Here is a 16,029-nt window from a genome sequence, read left to right on the forward strand (position 1 = left end):
CCTCTCCCGGCGGTGCCCGGGCTGTGCCGGGCCGACTCTGAGCCCGCTCCTCACAACCCGGCCGGGCCCGAGCGCCGCCATTGCCGCACCGCACGCGCCGCCCCGGCCCTTTATATCCCGCACCGCCGCCCCACCCCGCGCCGCCCCGCCCGCCCGCCCCGCCCCACCCCGCGCTGCATAGTACGGCAGCGCCGATTGGCCGCGCCGCTGCCGGCCGTTTGTGTTGGGCGCGGCGATTGGCGGAGCGTGGCCGCCCAACGGCCGCCCGCTCGCGAGCGCGTCCCTGGCGGTGTCAATGGCTCCTCCTGCCACGGAGCAGCGACGGGCCTGAGCCGGGCAGGACCGCGGGATCGCCGGGGGGCCGGGACGGGGGGGGGCGCGGCGCCATCGTCCCCCACAGCAGCGCTGGGAGAGCCGGCGGCTCCTCTGCCTTCGAGCGAGCCGGCAGCGGCGGCGGGACCCGCGCCCGGAGATCCCCCCCCGCCCTTCCCTGCTGCCCGCGCCTGCGAGGCGGCCGCCCCGGGGCTCCCTCCGAGCGCCCCCGTCCCCGCCGAGGCACCGGTTGCCGGAGGATTCCCCCCCTCCCCTCCCGCCGCCCACACGAGCCGGCAAATGAACTCGGTCCGAGCCGCCAACAGGAGACCCAGGCGAGTGTCCAGGCCGCGCCCGGTGCAGCAGCAGCAGCAGGAGAGGAACAACGCCGCCGCCGCCGCCGGGGATCGGGGTAAGCCGGGCTCGGGGCCCGCCCTGCGCGGGGACCGGCAGGAAAAGCCCAGGCTGCTTCACCCTTGGCTCCCGCTCAGGCCGCGCTTTGTTTGGCTCGGGCTCTGCCCCGGCTCGGGGGGAGGCGGGGGCTCGGCCCCTTCCCCGGCCGGCGAGGGGGGAGCCGATCGCCCGCGGCCCCTCGGGACAGGACACCCCCCCGAGCCCCCGCCCCGTCCCCGGGGACCGCGGGCGGGCGAGCTGCCTTCTCCCCCCGGCAGCGCCGGTGCCTCCCCGCGGGGAGCGGCGGGCCGGGCCCCCGAGGGGCTCGGGGGAGAGCGCCCGGGGGGCTGCGGGGCGGGGGGGGGCGGCGGTGCCGGGGCGACTCGCGGCGGCACCTTCCCCGAAATGGTGTCCGGGGGCGGCGGCCGCGGCTCCGCGGGGCCGGGCCCGCCGCGCCGCGCCTGCTGCGCAGTTCGGGCTCCGGCTCCGGCGGCCGGGGGGGCCGCGGCCCATCGGCCATTGATCCCCCCCGACCGCGCCGCCCCCGCGGCCCCGCAGCGGAGCGGGGGCTCGGGCCGCCCGCGGCTCATCCCGGCCGGGGCCTAGCGTGAAAATGTTGACAATTCGGAGCTAATGGGGGGAAGCACTATTGTGTGAGGGCATGAGGAGGCGGCGAGGGGGGATTCGCCCCTAATGGAGCCTGGAGCGGGGCGCGGGGGGGCTCGGGGGTGGCGGCCCCGCGGCCCTGGCGCTGTCGCCCCAGCGGTGGCTCTGGGGGTGCCGCTGTGCGTGTGCTCCGAATGTGCAGGGCTGGTGGTGGCTGGGCTTTTTTTTTTTTTTTTTTTTTCCTGAAGGCGAGATGGGGGTGGGATTGGAGGAGACATTTTGCATGTCTTATCTGGTGGATTGGATTTTAATTTTTTATGCATTACCTGCCACAACTCCGGCGTGATAAAGGAGACTGATCCATGGTGCGGTTTTAGGTGTATAAATGCCTTTTTAAAATTAAGAAAAAAAAGGGCTTCATTGTCAGCTGAATGTCTTTTGTTTGAGTATCTAGGCTATCACATCGAGAGCAAGGTATTTTAACTACGGAGATGTGTCGCGATAAATATTTTAGTGCGTTTTATGCAATCATAGCATTTTAAGCAAATGAAGTAAAGAAAATTTAATCTGAGGAAGTATTTTTAATTCTCCATTCCTCCCCCTCTCCCCTCCCTCCCCTTCCTTCCCCCGCCCCCCCCCCCCCCCCCTGCACACATTGGTCAGAGCAAAGAATGTTACCCAGACCAGATTGCTGTGTATATAACCAGAGGATGTGATGTCTTATGCCCAATTATGGGTCTTGTGTAAACCTTCCAAAATCTTCAGTAATTATATAATTAAAATGACTTCTCTGGTATACTGACATTAAAAAGAAAACAACATGGAAAAAAAAGCAAAACAAAACAAACAAACAAAAAAAATCCCTAAACTTCTTCCTCTCAATGACATGCACTGAGGATTTTCATCATCAGTGTTCCATATGCAGAATATAGATTTTTTTTTTCAACCTCATGGTTTACTTTTTCTTTTAAACAGATGAAAATACAACTTCTAAAAGGCATCTGGAAAGATGTGCCTATGGATTAAATACTGTGGTTATTCAGTTTTATATTGGACTGCCACTGTTCATATGTTATTAATTTGCTAAAGATACAAGCAGAAACTTTCTCTATTAAAATGTGAGGTTGCAATGTATTTGTATTACTCTGATGTTTTCTGGCACTCTAGATTCACCTAATTTATTTTTTTTTTACATTGTTCAGTGCTATTTACCACTCAGTGGTGATGAAATTAGAACAAAATCAAGTTCCACAGTTTATGGAAATTACCTTTCCACATAGATCACTGCTAGCTTTTTCCTTTCATTTTTGAAGGTCAGTTGCACTTGGTCTCACTTGCCCAAAAATGTATCAACAGCATTAGGGTTTTTTGTCATTAGTGTTCCACCTACATTTGGGGTGTCTCTAGTGCAGTTTCTATTTCTATCTCAGAACTTGCAAGGTCTGATCCTCTGTATCTGGAAGGTAATTTCAGTTTCACCTGTGACTTTGCTTGCTTCATGCAGGGCTGTTACAGTAAAGGACGATGAATAATGCTACTAAATTAAAAGCCAATATACTGGGGTTAGATTATACCATGCAAGTCGGTGGTGACTTTTTTCACCTTTATTCTCAGTCAATGTAGGTCATTCTCAAAAAGGCTGTACAAAGGAATCAGTGTAAGTTATTAGGAAAGGGTATCTTTTGAACTCAGATGTAAATTTGTTTAAAAAACCTGTTACTAGATAATGTGAGTGCAGCTGTGATTAAATGAAAATTATTCTTTGTTATTTTTAATTTCTTTCCTCCTTCATATTACAGCATAGTACTTATAAGCACAAATATCATGAAACAGAGTTGATAATACAGCACATAGTTAATCTTGGGAACTTCTTGTTTCATATCATTAGATTGCTTAGTAAAACATGTACTAGGTCTTGAGCTTTATTTATTATTTAATGCTGTGTAAGTAGACAGTGTTTTACAACTGAGTAACAGCTGTTACATGTTCACCACTGGGTAAAAATCAAGTTATGACTCCTGTTGTTAATAAATAGATCACTGGGAAAAAATGCTTTTATAAAAATCCTCCATCAAAGGTTCCTTGTAAGGGTTTAAAAATTGTGCAAAACTGTATTTTATACTGAAGTGATTCTCATTTATATGTGTAGTAGGAATAAATCTATGAATGCATAATCATTCCGTCTATATTATACATCGATAAACAATGACTGTACACATATTCTGAATGGTGCAGAAGGGAGATCATAAATGATCGCAGATAAAAACATTTTCTCCCCCAGACTGACTGTGTTGTACAGCCAAGATAAGATGTCATCAGGATATACTTCCCAAGATGTTTTGCCTTATGTTCTGCTGTTCACACCTCCCTCCATCTAAATTAGCCACTCTGGCTACACTCTGCTACTTCTCTTACCTTCTCTCTCCTGATCTCTCCCCAGTCACCAGAGGAGTTGCCAGTGGTTTATTCAGTGGTTTTGCAATTCTGCATGAAGGATACAGAATAGATGTGTCCTTCCATTTTCTTTAGGACAAAGGTCTATCCAAAAGGAGATCTGGATTGGGTGATATCTGTGTTTAAATATTCCTATATTTGCTTATGGTGCCTTTTTTTTTTCTTCCTCGAGCGTATAGGTTTGGCCACAGTTTTAGGAAGAAGACAAGGTTAGGCACTTATTTAAAAAAAAAAGATCTTGTCCAGAATGCAGCTAAAATTGTCAACCTCAGAGCTATCATATGAGTATTTTTTTCTTGTTTCTGTTCTTTTCAAAATAACAACTCCATTAGTGCATATGTGCCTCTCTGTAGCACCAGCACAGCACTGTATATGGTACTGATGAGGTTCTGAGCTTCATGTCCAGAATTAAGTGCTTTTAGGATTGGATCCTGCGTGCTATTAAGTCCCAAACGTGTAGCACCAGGGCAGCTGCCTCTGCCACAGCCCTGCGCGTTTCTTTTACGTGGTAGCGGAGTCCATGTGACAGACGCTGAGCTGGCTCCGGACCTGCCTGCGCCAAACGCTGACTGACTTTTTTTTCCCAGGTTGATTTTTGGCACAAGTGCTAGTGCAGGGGAAGGGATAACACTGAATGCCTGTGGGTGTGGTGGGACTGTGGCAGCTCGGATTTAGATTGTGTTAACCTGGGTCAATACTCTGGAGCTGAGGCAAATTTAATATGTGCAGCCTGTAAACCTACCTTGCAAGTTTGCTTCCCCTCCTCCCCCCACCCATTTCCCAGGGAAAACAAGATACGTACACCCATACAGTCTGTCTGTCACTCTGCAGCTGCTGAACTTGTTAGCTCATTTCAACCAAAGTTGACAAAGGGGTGTGAAGTTAAGTTTTGTGGAAATTATTGGCTGGGCAGAGGACGAAGACAATGAGGGAAAGACATTTATAACTCACCCTCTCTACCCATGCCAAGAAGCAGCAACCAGCTGGCCTGTCAGCACACAAGGTAATTGAATTAGTCATTTGTCTGCATAGGGGACATGAGGGCTTGACGTACTGGGAGAAAGAGTAGGTCAGGCTGTGTAAGACACAAACATGTAGAAACTAAGCTCCAGTAGAGTTCTTGCTCACAACGATTGAATTTTGTAATGTTGAGATAAATATCTCAGGAAAGGTAAGAGTCTTTATTTGGCTCTATTTCAAGTGCATGCGTGCAAGCATGTGCATGATTATATACGATTTTTTAAAACAATTTTTTTTTAGTATGTGCACCAAAGGGCTTATTTAGTGTGTTCAGGGCAGTAACAGTAACCGAATTACATTATTCTTATTCTGAAGCAAATGTGCAGACTTGCATCGAAGTACTTAAATGCGTTTCAGTTCTTGTGAGGTCATCCCTTATGGCAAGAAGTCAGGTTGGGCATCGGTTGCTCCAGGTGAAAGGAAATCTAGTCCAGTCTTTACTGTACTTCTTGAAAGAGAATCTTAGGCTGCAAAAAGATACATTTACATATGGAAATGTAATTCTTGTTTCTTCAGTGAGAAGTTTCCAAAGCCTACCTTACACATAAAAGTTTAGAATCTATAAACTTGGTTCTTCAAGTGCAACTTCTGTTTTCCAAAGCCTGATTTTGCATCATGAGTACAAAGGAGTATCTGTGTACCTGTGTTGTCCTTCATGTAAGGCAAGTGTCTAAATCTATTCTAAAGTTTTTTATCTGATTTGAAGAGATCAAAATCAAGTGTATTTCTTCTTGGTATACACAGTAGTGTTCACTGCCTGTAGTTTTGGTATATTTTGGTCGTTCATAAGACTATTAACATCAGTTATAGTTTCCCAGAAATACCAAATCTTTTTTTATTTACTTTCAATGTTACAAAAACTTGGAGCCCAGTGGTTTAAGAGGTAATGTGTCTCCTACATTGGTCTATTTGATATCTTTGTGCTTTGGGGGTTATGCTCTGTGCCTCGCTCCTGCTGTGGTGCTTCATGGGAGAATCACAGTTATGGAGTAGACCAGAGCTGGCCAATGTATGTCATGCTTTTACTGCAGGTGTGCAGGGCGGTAAGCATAAAAAACATTATATGCACTGAATATGAAGGATTTAATGTATATGCATAGCATTGGAGCACTGTGAATGCTTTGTCAGCCCAGCAGCTGCCTGGGAATGTCAGGCTTGCAGCTTGCTTTCCCTGGGCAGTTCCCTCTCCAGCATGGTAGGTCTGGTGTGCTGTGCAAGTGCTGAATGTGCAGTGCCCGTGCAGAGCCATCGCTGCGCACGTGCGTTTGTTCGGCACATTAAGCACACTTAACTCTGCACACGCACAGGGGGGTATCTTTCAGAGGCCAGGTGGGAGCAGTGAAGTTGCCACTGCCGTGGGGACAACTCATTTAGCCCACACTCTTGTCTGGGTCCCTGATGTAAGGGGAAGGAGGATGCACCAGGTGTGTGCATCACCTGTGGCAGCACTTAAACGTCCTCTTACAGGCTGTGAACTGTTTGGTCTGCTAGGGAGAGGAGGTAGCATGCTTGTCTAAGATTTCTAAGTTGTGCTAATAGTGGTTAAATATGTTTAGCCTTACACATTACAACAGGTGGACTAGGAAAAGTAAACCAGATCTGTGCAAAATGTGGACAGTAAAAGCGGAGGCGAGCTGACTGAATTAACAGGAATTGAGAAAATGAGAGTTTTGTTCAGTTGACTTTGTTATTACCTAATCCTTTCATGTTTTCAAATTGTTAAGTATTTCTGTTTGTTTCTTACTTATGTGCTGTTTCTCTGTTCAGCACTTGGGTAGGAGGGGAAGCAAACTTGGTGAATTTTGTTATTGCTCGTGGTACTAAGCTGTAGTATATGAATATAACCTAGAGCTTTAGTCTGAGTCCTTCAGTTCTTAATGAAACTGGAAAGAGTGGAAGGGGAGGGGAAGAAAGCAAATTAAAACCTACAATGAAATTGCAGAACATCAAAGTTCTGTTTTTATAATATATTGCTACTTTTAAATTTTTGTAAAAGAGAAGAGCAAGATCTGGATGTAGGTTCCTAAGTAAAGAAGACGCTCTAGAGGAATCTCCTATCATTTAAATTGTATTTCCTGTTAGAAAGTTTAGTGAATTCTTCTTGAAGTGATTAAAGTCTCTGAATCTGGAATTCTTCTTAAAAGATAACTTGCATAGTGGCTATTGTGGTTCTTCTCAATAGCAGAGTTTTGCTGGTTTTACCGCTGTCTGTTCTTAAACCGTGGTTCACCCATGTGTAGAAGCTGGGAGGACATAGACAAGGAACAAACAGTTGAAAAACGTCGAGTTTTTGCAGCAGGCTTTTGGGGACTATTTTTTATGCTCTCCTATGAGATACTCCTTTAGTTGCATTTTTACAAGATAACTAATTTTAGAGCCTGTTTATTAGAGGAAGGGGTTGTCCCATTACTCCCTCTTCTAGCTCCGTGCTATTATCCTCTGCCTTGCCTTTGCACTCTTAGTTCCCTGAACCACGTCACCACGGAAACTAGACCTCCAAAACACCCTGAATAGTTATTTGCTGTTTTAGCTGTGTGAGCTGTCTAACTGCAGAGTTCAGTGGGTGTGTACGCAGTTGGGAGTGGGGTGAAGGAAGTGGGACTGCCCCTTATCCTCACAGCTCACCGTTAGATCCCCTTGGCAGTCATGTGGGACTGGAGCCTTCCACGGCACCTGTGATGGTCCTGTCCATTTGAGAGGAGCTGTTGAAATGCTGCTGGGGCTCTGTGCTAAGGTACCTGCTATGGTGCATACAATGAAACCTACTGTTTGTTGTAACAGAAACCTGCAGTTTCCATTCCGTTGCCAGGTTTGTCAAGTCCCTCTGATGTGAGAGTTCAGGCATTGCTTTGTTCTAGGAGCTCAAGCTGCTGCATAGTTGTGCTCTGCCTAGAAACCTTGTCACTGGGGCTCCTCGGTTTGTTTCTGTTCTCAGCTGTACCTTGATTCTATGTAGGTTATTCCACAGAGGTGTATAGAGATAGCATGCCAATACATACCAGATCCATATTGATATTCCAATATCAAAATTATAGGGGTGTTTATGTTCTTGTGCAACTTTTTTTGTGTTCCAAAGAACTGATTCAGCTGTAGAGCTCTACCATGTGAGTGCCAGTCTGATGTTGGTAGAGCGTATAAAGCTTATCCTTAGTTCTTGTGTGCTGCTTGACTGCATTGAGCTTGGTAGGTACAAAGCATAGAGAAATAAGCACTCCTGGGGAGAGAAGGAAAAAAAAAGAGAGGGAAGCACTGATTTGGAAGGAGAAGCTTGATTTTTGTCCTACTGTGAATTGCTGTTACATGGCAAAAAGGCCAAATCAACAGCTGTACTTGGAATTCTTACACTTGTTTTAAATAACCACTGTCCATACCAACAGAAGAGCTGAATTTGCAGTCTCATGGTCATCATGCTGTGTTCATGCTTTTATACCAAAGGGCTGGTTAGCATGAATAGGTCATGTTACAGTAACTATTTCCTTTTGGTAATCCCAGTTTGTAGTATTTGGAAACAGCCTCTTTACCTTAAGGGCTCTCATTTGTGGGTTCTTTTCTTTGCTTGATTTTGGTTTATACCTCCAGAAGCAAAGGTTCAAGGGTTTAGTGTCTTGCCTTCTGAATAGAGGAGAGTTGTGGCTCCATAGCCGGTCTGAATTTCAAGCTATCTTTGTATTTGGACAGGTTATTGTAGGATGACAGGTTACCATATGTCAGCTGATCTGTGGTATCTGATTCACAGTAATTGTTCATGTGTATGCTCTTAGCCTGTGGCAAATGGAAGGTAATTTGAGTTAGCTTGACCCTCTTTCATTATGCTCTTACAAGGCACTCCCTTCTCCATGTGGATTGTTAGACCTGCTGGAGAGCCATGGCTAAAACAATAATACAGTTTCTGTCCCCCAGCTAGTTTGGGTGTATCTGTAGAACAGTAAGATGAGGACTTCACCAGTTTCTTGTGTCGTTGCTGTTTTGAGACCATACCTTTCCGAAGGAATGAATCCTACAAAGATGCTACCCTGAAAATCAGTCAGATGTTACAATTGCCAGGTGCGTTTTTCTTTGGCAGACCTTACAAAAGCTTTATTAATGGATTTTGAAGCACCACAAATAAGTTGTTTATTTCACAGTATCTTGGTATACTTCTTTCTTGTTTTTAAAGAATTGGGTTTTACTTCGAGTTCTTTCAGAAGATGCTTGGTAATTGAAATAATTCTAACACTGCAGGAATGATTTTTGATGTTCTCATTCAAAGCCCGCTGAAATCCTGGCTGACTGAAAGATTCCCATTGACCACAAATGGCACTTGAACTTGATCTGAAATGACAGGAAAGGTAAAACAATTGATTTTCTTTTTAGTGCTTAGTTCTTATCTGAAATTTGATTTTGCAATAGAAAATCCAGTCCAGTCTGGTTCATCAATAATTGTTAAAAATCTAAAATACTGCTTAAATGCTTATGGGAAAATATTTTTCAGTAGTTGGATGTCGCCACCCTGTCTTTCTGCCTTACTGATTCCTAAGGCTCCCAAAGAGAAACTCAGAACTGCCTCTTGCATCTACATTTCCCTTCTTCAACAGATGAATCTCTTTATTTAATTACTGTACTACTGATCCTATGTGCATACAACAAAGCTTCCTCACCATTTTTCATTCTTATTTGGTCAGTGAGAGTTTTTTCTAGGAGGTAATATGTAAGATTTACAGTTCCCAAGCTTCTTGTACTTGAAAAAGTGAGAGGAAATGTGTGACTTCTTAAAATTAGAATTCAGTCATCTTGAGACATAGGTCTTGGTGGAGACTTGCTATAGTCATCTGAAAAATAAAGAGTTGGGAGGTTTGTCAACATACCTTTGGAGAAAATGTTATGCTGCTGAAACATAGGAAAACTTCAGATTTTAATCGTTGTTTCTAAGAGCTGAGAACAAAATGGAATCCTTTTTTTTGCTAAACCAGCCTTTCCTGACTATTGGGAAAGCAAGAGGCCAGAAAGATGACCCAAATACTGTTGGGTCATCAGTTTAAATTGTGTAGTAGCTGTTCAAATTAATGTTTATTTCCTTCAGTTGTTGCTGTCTTGAAGGAGGAAGGACTGCAACTTTTAGATGGTTGTTATATTAGTTGTTGGCAAGATGTGACACTTCACCCTTCTCTGAAGGTGGTAAGATCTGTGACCATTTGCTTTGGCAGAAAGGTTCTCATATTCTTCCATGGTCACTGGAGATCAGTTATACAAAAGAAACAAGGGTTTACTCTGAAGTTTCATTTGCCTGTTTTGACCTTTGTTGGCTGCAACTGCCCTCATCAAGACCATGGATAAGGAAGGAGATAGCTGACTTCCATCTCTTACTACCTTGGAAGACCAAAGGTCCACGGGGTTTGCAGTATTATGAAAATGAGTAGTGGATTTTTTATCACAGAATTGTTTTCATAGAATCATAGTATGGTTTGGGTTAGAAGGGTCCTTAAAAATCATCTAGTTCCAGCTCCTATTTTATTCAGATCCATTTGGAGCTTCCTCTCTGGCTGCGTTTTTAACTCTCTAAAGCTCCGTAGTAATTGAGCCTCTAAGGTATGTGCCTCAGATCGCTGTTGAGAGAACCTCCTTTAGCACAAGAGTTGTTTGGCCAGCTGAGCATCAGTGGGAGGAGAGAGGATTAATGCTTTGGGCTACTGTTGCTGTCTGGATGATTAGAAGAAGAATGGGTGTGATTGTGATAACGAGTGATACCTGAGTGACTTCAAGTGGCCTTTGATAACAAGTTTAGACCCTTTTCATATCTTGACAAATTTCTTAGTAGCAGCTGCTCATTCAGCAGCTTGTGATCAATAATCTGCTGATACACTTGACAGTATCAGTATGGATGTTTACCATTGTCAAATTTTACCTTAATTTAAAAGGTTTAAAAACTGAAAAAGGCATACCTGAGTAGGTTCAGTGGGTGTCTAATGAAGCTCTGTTCTGAAAATCAAGTCGCCGTGATATGTGTCAATGTGATACTGGATTTCCCATTTTGTGTAAGTAATATTTGAACATCTGAGCTTGTTAACTTTAAAAGTCTTAACAGGAAATAATGTTTACTCACAGCTCCATCTCCTCTAAACCTGTTTTTTTAAATGCCAGAGGAGAAGAAGAGGACATGAAATTATTCTGATTTTTCAGTTTTAGACAACATAACTTTATATGTAATTTTAAAGGGAAAATATATTGGTCATGCTAATGTTGAAATCTGTAAATTTGTAAAAATGTGGGGAAAGGAAAAAGAAGAACGGAAAATGAATTTAAAACAAATTTATATTTGAAAATTTCAATATTGATATCTAAGATCAGTTTTCGTATTCACTTCATTAATTTTTCAGCCTATGTTTTGGATAACTTTTTGAGAAACTGAAGATTTGAGTGTGTCCTCTGCTCTGGGTTGCTCTTATGGATATTAATACAATGAAAGTTAAAAGTGGATAGTGTATGGAAAAAGCATGATTTTTAACTCCTCTATTTCAGAGGCCTATCAAGCAGTGCCTACCATCCATCGATGCTGTAAGAGTGGATTCATTACCATGTCTTGGGTAAATCCCAGCAGACTGACTTTCAGCTGACTGTATTTCAGTTGTCTCAATGACCAATATCTCAAAGAGTGCTATGAGCTGCCAGTGTATTTTTTTTGTGCTTATATATGATTTAGAAATGTTGTACAATTGTTTGGAATCAAGAACATTAGCTGAAATTGTAGAGAGTTGGGCACAGTGATTTTTTCAGACTGAATATACTTGATTGCCATCCCAGTGTTTCTTTCCTAGCAACAAGGTTGGCCTTCCAGCCAACCTTCCAGCGTTCCTCTGGGCTACCACTATTAGCAAACAGGTAGTCTGTTGAAGTAGTGCTGTGATGGCTGTGAAAGACAGAAATGTTCAACTCTTTCTGTCACTTGCATGGTGGAAATAATTACCACTTTCACAATGAGCAAGTTTTAAATAGTAAGAAAAAGAAGTGGTCTGTTTTAGTATGTTTATGATGTTTTGATGCAGATGTAGTCACTAAAATTATGTGTGTATACTGAGCATTAAACATTCACAATGATTTCTTTCTTGTTATTTGTGTGTAGGGTCCTGTTGGCAGGAAGGTTATATTTTTCAGTAATAAAAATCTAAATCCTGTGTGTGCACTGTGGTGGCTGGGGGCACTGCTCGAGCCTGGTTAAGATTTCTTTGGTAAGATTTCTGGGACATATTTTGTCTTTCCCCCAAATTTATTACTACTACAGAAGCAGCCAAATATATTACAGAAAATGAATTTTAATTCCTCTAGCTTTTGAAATCAATATATGGTTTGAGAAAGGGGCAAAGGGAGATAGATCAGAATAGCGATGTTTGAGAACTTGGTATCCACAAATCCTGCTTGTGTTCGTTTTGTAGCTCAGTTAAAAAAAAAATCAACTTGCTCCTTTTTTATTGAAACAGCTGACACGTTTCCTCCCAAGGCATGCATCTTCCCTCCATCAGGTACCTTTCACATACACAGAGACAATTCCTAAGTAGCCCTTACTGCAAACCTGGCTGGCAAAAATCCCCCCGCCTAGATAAAATTTCTGTTAGTGAGAGTCCCTATAGAAGACTTAATGATCCTAGGTGTTTAAATTAAATAAGAAATTTCTTTTTTTTTTTTTTTTATTCCTTTTAAGAGCAGACATATATTTACATATTTAACTTTTAGAATAAGAGGAATAATTCAGTGGTTCTTTGTTTCCTCTTTCAGTATTTTTGGTAACAGCAATGCAGTGGATGGAGTTGAGGCTAATGAGCAGTTTCTAGTCCAGAAGGTTCCTGACTTACTGATCTTTTCACAGAAGTCCTTATTCTTGTATATGCTAAGAGTTTACTTGGGAAAGAGCTGTTCAAGCATTCCGTGATGTAAAAAGAATACTAATCAGAGTACTCAACTTTAATCTTCCCCTTCTGCCTGAAGGTCTTGCATTTGGGTTGCAGTGAACGTGAGGAAATGACTGTTATCCCAGCACTTCTTACAGTAATGGTAGCGATGGCCTGGAGTAATTTCAGGTACTGGTAAAGGATCCCCTTTGTTTTACTGATTTTGATATTTGTATTGCAGAAGTCCTGTGTCTTGTGGGTTTCCAGTCATGTCTGTAGCTGTCCTCATTGCACACCTGGGATGTACTGAAGTGCCACTGTTCTGACTTCAGCAGTGGGAAACGAAAGTGTGAGGAAATTAAATATCTTGCCCAAAGTGACCAGGGAAGTCCATAGGCGTAGTTTCATTGTTGGTTTAAGCAGTGTCATTGCAAATGGCTACCAAAAGGGATTTTCTCAGTAGGGATTTGCTTCTTCCTTCCTGTTTTAATGATGGTGTACCTGTACAATCACTGCCTGTTGTGTGAGGAGCTGGTGGAAAAAGGTCTGTACTCTCCTTTCTGGCAGTATTGTACTCTATATTTGGTTTATCTTTATCATGGAACCATATCTGTGACAAAGCACAGGATTGAGCATGATGCCCATGAGTTCCTGTGGTTGGTAGTCTAGTTTTGGACTATGCAGTCTCTCTTGGTACAATGCCTGTTTTCTTTCTGGACTTATGTTAGTGCTCAGCTTGTCCCAGGCTAAATACTGGATAGTTGTACTGGGAGTTGTTGCTCTTGGTTGTCATTTATCTTGTGCTCTCAGCTGATCCTTGTTCAAGACAGGGATCACTAAATGCCTCAGATCATGGTTGTGGTAGCGCTTTAATCTTTTAGGGCAGCATATTAAGGTAAATGGGAATTGCATTTGGCTTAATTATGCTGGGCTGCAAACTGGAGCTGTGCTTGCATTGCCAGTGAGCTATGTGGCCATCTGTCATTGGGGCAACAACTTGTATTCTAAGGGGCAGCTGGCAGGGTTGAAGCTTGCTTTGGCTGGCAGACTTTTTTTTTTAATATGCCACTGCATGTCAGTCAGAACCCTTCGTTGTGGGTAAGGAAGAGAGTAGGGGTTGCTTTAATTGTTTGTGCAGTTAACTTAAAAATCCTAATAGAAACTGTGGACATTTCTGTGAAAATAAATTACATTTGTATGACTTGCATTCTGTGTTGTTATAGACAGTTTTTTGTGTTTTCAGATGAAACAACGTGACAGTTGTGAAGCCATAGGTGTGCCTGTGGGTGCACTGAACCGTACACATAGGGCACAAGAAAATTACACATTGTTACTAAAATGCAGTGTTACTTTGTGAAAGCACAAATGCCAAAGGAAGTACATTGAGAGGCGACCTACAGATCACGTGGAAGATTCAAACAGTTGGATTTTGCTCTAGTTCTTTAGAAACTTTATCATACAGGCTCCTGACTAAGGATGTAGGAACTCTGAATGGTATTGATCATATGGGCACGTTGCTGTGAACAGAGAGAGAAAAAAAACATTTTATCTGAGGAAGACTATGTGAGTTTATAAAAGGTAATTGCTAGGAGAATAAATAGCTGGAGAAAACACTGCAGTTGGCAATCAAACAATATATGGCTTTTAGTTTGAAATGCTTTGAATATTTTTATTGAAAGAGGGGGTACTGCTCCTTCTCTTCTTGGTTGATTGGTTGGCTTTTTTGTTTTCTCAAGACTGGGAACAGGTTGATAGTTTAGTGGTTTTGGGAAGTCTCGGGGAGCCCAGGATTTACATTGGCTCTTGCATAAGTCTTAACTGCTATTGTTCATCCCATTCATCCAGGTGATACGTTGGGAGGAGAGGATAGGAAGCAACATAACTTGAATAATGGATTCTTAGTGCTCAATCATAATCTGGACTGGTGGAGATGATATTCTGCTCTAACTTGAACCTGCTGCTGCTGGCTGGTCTAAAAGGACCTTTATAGAGATGATAGTACCTGGTGTACGTGTGCTCTGTCCACTTCTGTCTGCTTTTCCATCCACTAACCAGAGACCATTTGAGGGAGTATGTACAACATGCATTTATTGACTTGCTGGTAAGAGACAGTGGTTTGGCCTCAGAATCTGCCACTGTTGATTGTTCCTTTCACAGTCATGTCTAGAAATAATTGATAAGACTCCCAGGCTGTTCAGGTTGGAATCTTACAAACATGCAGTAGAACATGTCTGAAGCATCTCCTCATTGCTACATATAGCTCAGAGAACAGTCCAAAATTAAATTTTTCTGTAGAACTGTCCTACTAAATTATATTATTTGCTAGAGGAGAACAATTTTTTTTTCTTTTCTTTTTTTTTTTTTTTTTTTTTTTTTTTTTTGCTTTTGGATGTGGTGGAAGCATTTGACTTTAACGACTGCTTCAAATTTCCAGGAAACTGTATTTAGTTCTCTGTACTTTCCAATTTGAAAAATATAGTTGATTTAAAAAAAAATAAAGTTGTAATGACTTGGAATGAAATGTTACAACTCTAAGTACCAGAAAGGGCACTGACAAACTATTGTACTCATTTATACTGGCAAAGTGAATTCTAGTGGCACTTTCAAAATTACTTCCAATGTAATTACTTTTGATAAAGGACTTGCCTGATATTGTCTGTGTTTTGAGATGTTCAAGTCCATGACTTAGTGCCTTGCTTTTGACCTATACTCAAGCACCACACTTCTCAGCAGATACATTAGAGACAACTCTATGTTGATAACTCCTGTCTGAGGCTGTCCCATTGGAGGGGGTAGTCCTAATATTATTTTTTTAATGTTTTTTAACTTGTGTTTTAATACACATGGGCCTCCAGTCTCCAGTGTCATTTGTGGTTATGAGTGGGAGGGAATGTGATGGTCGTACAACTTTTTCCTCCCCTCCTTTTTATCTCAAGTCTCTTTTTTGTTGGGAAACCAGAACTCTTCTGTGTTTACAGCGAGCAACTAGTTCACAGTAAGGTTTGGCTTTTAAAGAAGACAAAAATTAATTTTTAACTGCTCTTTATTCAAGATGACTGCAGCTCTATATTTGTCCACTAAAGGCACCAAACCAGATCTTTTTTGCACTTGTGTTATTGACAATTTTATTGCTGTGTTTGTTCTAGAAGTTTTTCTTTTGTAGGATTTTCTTCCCAACACTGTCATAGCTGAAGGTTTTCAGATCTTCAGCTACAATCAGTTACTTTTCATTAAGGGAAAACTTCTTTCCCATTTGTTTTCTAAAGAACACAAAAAATATTTTAATAAGGCTTTTCTTTTGTCTGAAAATATAAGCTTAAGTAGCCAAACTGGATTTTGGTTTTGAAATGCACGTGACTTCTTTTGTTCTTCTTTTGAGGGGACT

At 42.8% G+C, this 16,029-nt stretch overlaps 1 protein-coding gene across 2 annotated transcripts in view; it reads left to right on the top strand.

The window, feature by feature from the left end:
• Positions 1-287: 287 nt before the first annotated feature.
• Positions 288-16,029, top strand: part of FBXO11 (F-box protein 11) — a 72,263-nt gene continuing 56,521 nt past the window's right edge. For both annotated transcript variants that reach the window (XM_064647990.1, XM_064647991.1), the window contains exon 1: positions 288-724. In XM_064647990.1, coding sequence (XP_064504060.1) covers positions 613-724 — 112 coding nt within the window. In that variant the 5' untranslated portion in view covers positions 288-612. The remainder of the gene's footprint in view (positions 725-16,029) is intronic.

Source organism: Pseudopipra pipra, chromosome 3 (assembly GCF_036250125.1).
Source record: "Pseudopipra pipra isolate bDixPip1 chromosome 3, bDixPip1.hap1, whole genome shotgun sequence".
Classification (NCBI taxonomy): domain Eukaryota; kingdom Metazoa; phylum Chordata; class Aves; order Passeriformes; family Pipridae; genus Pseudopipra; species Pseudopipra pipra.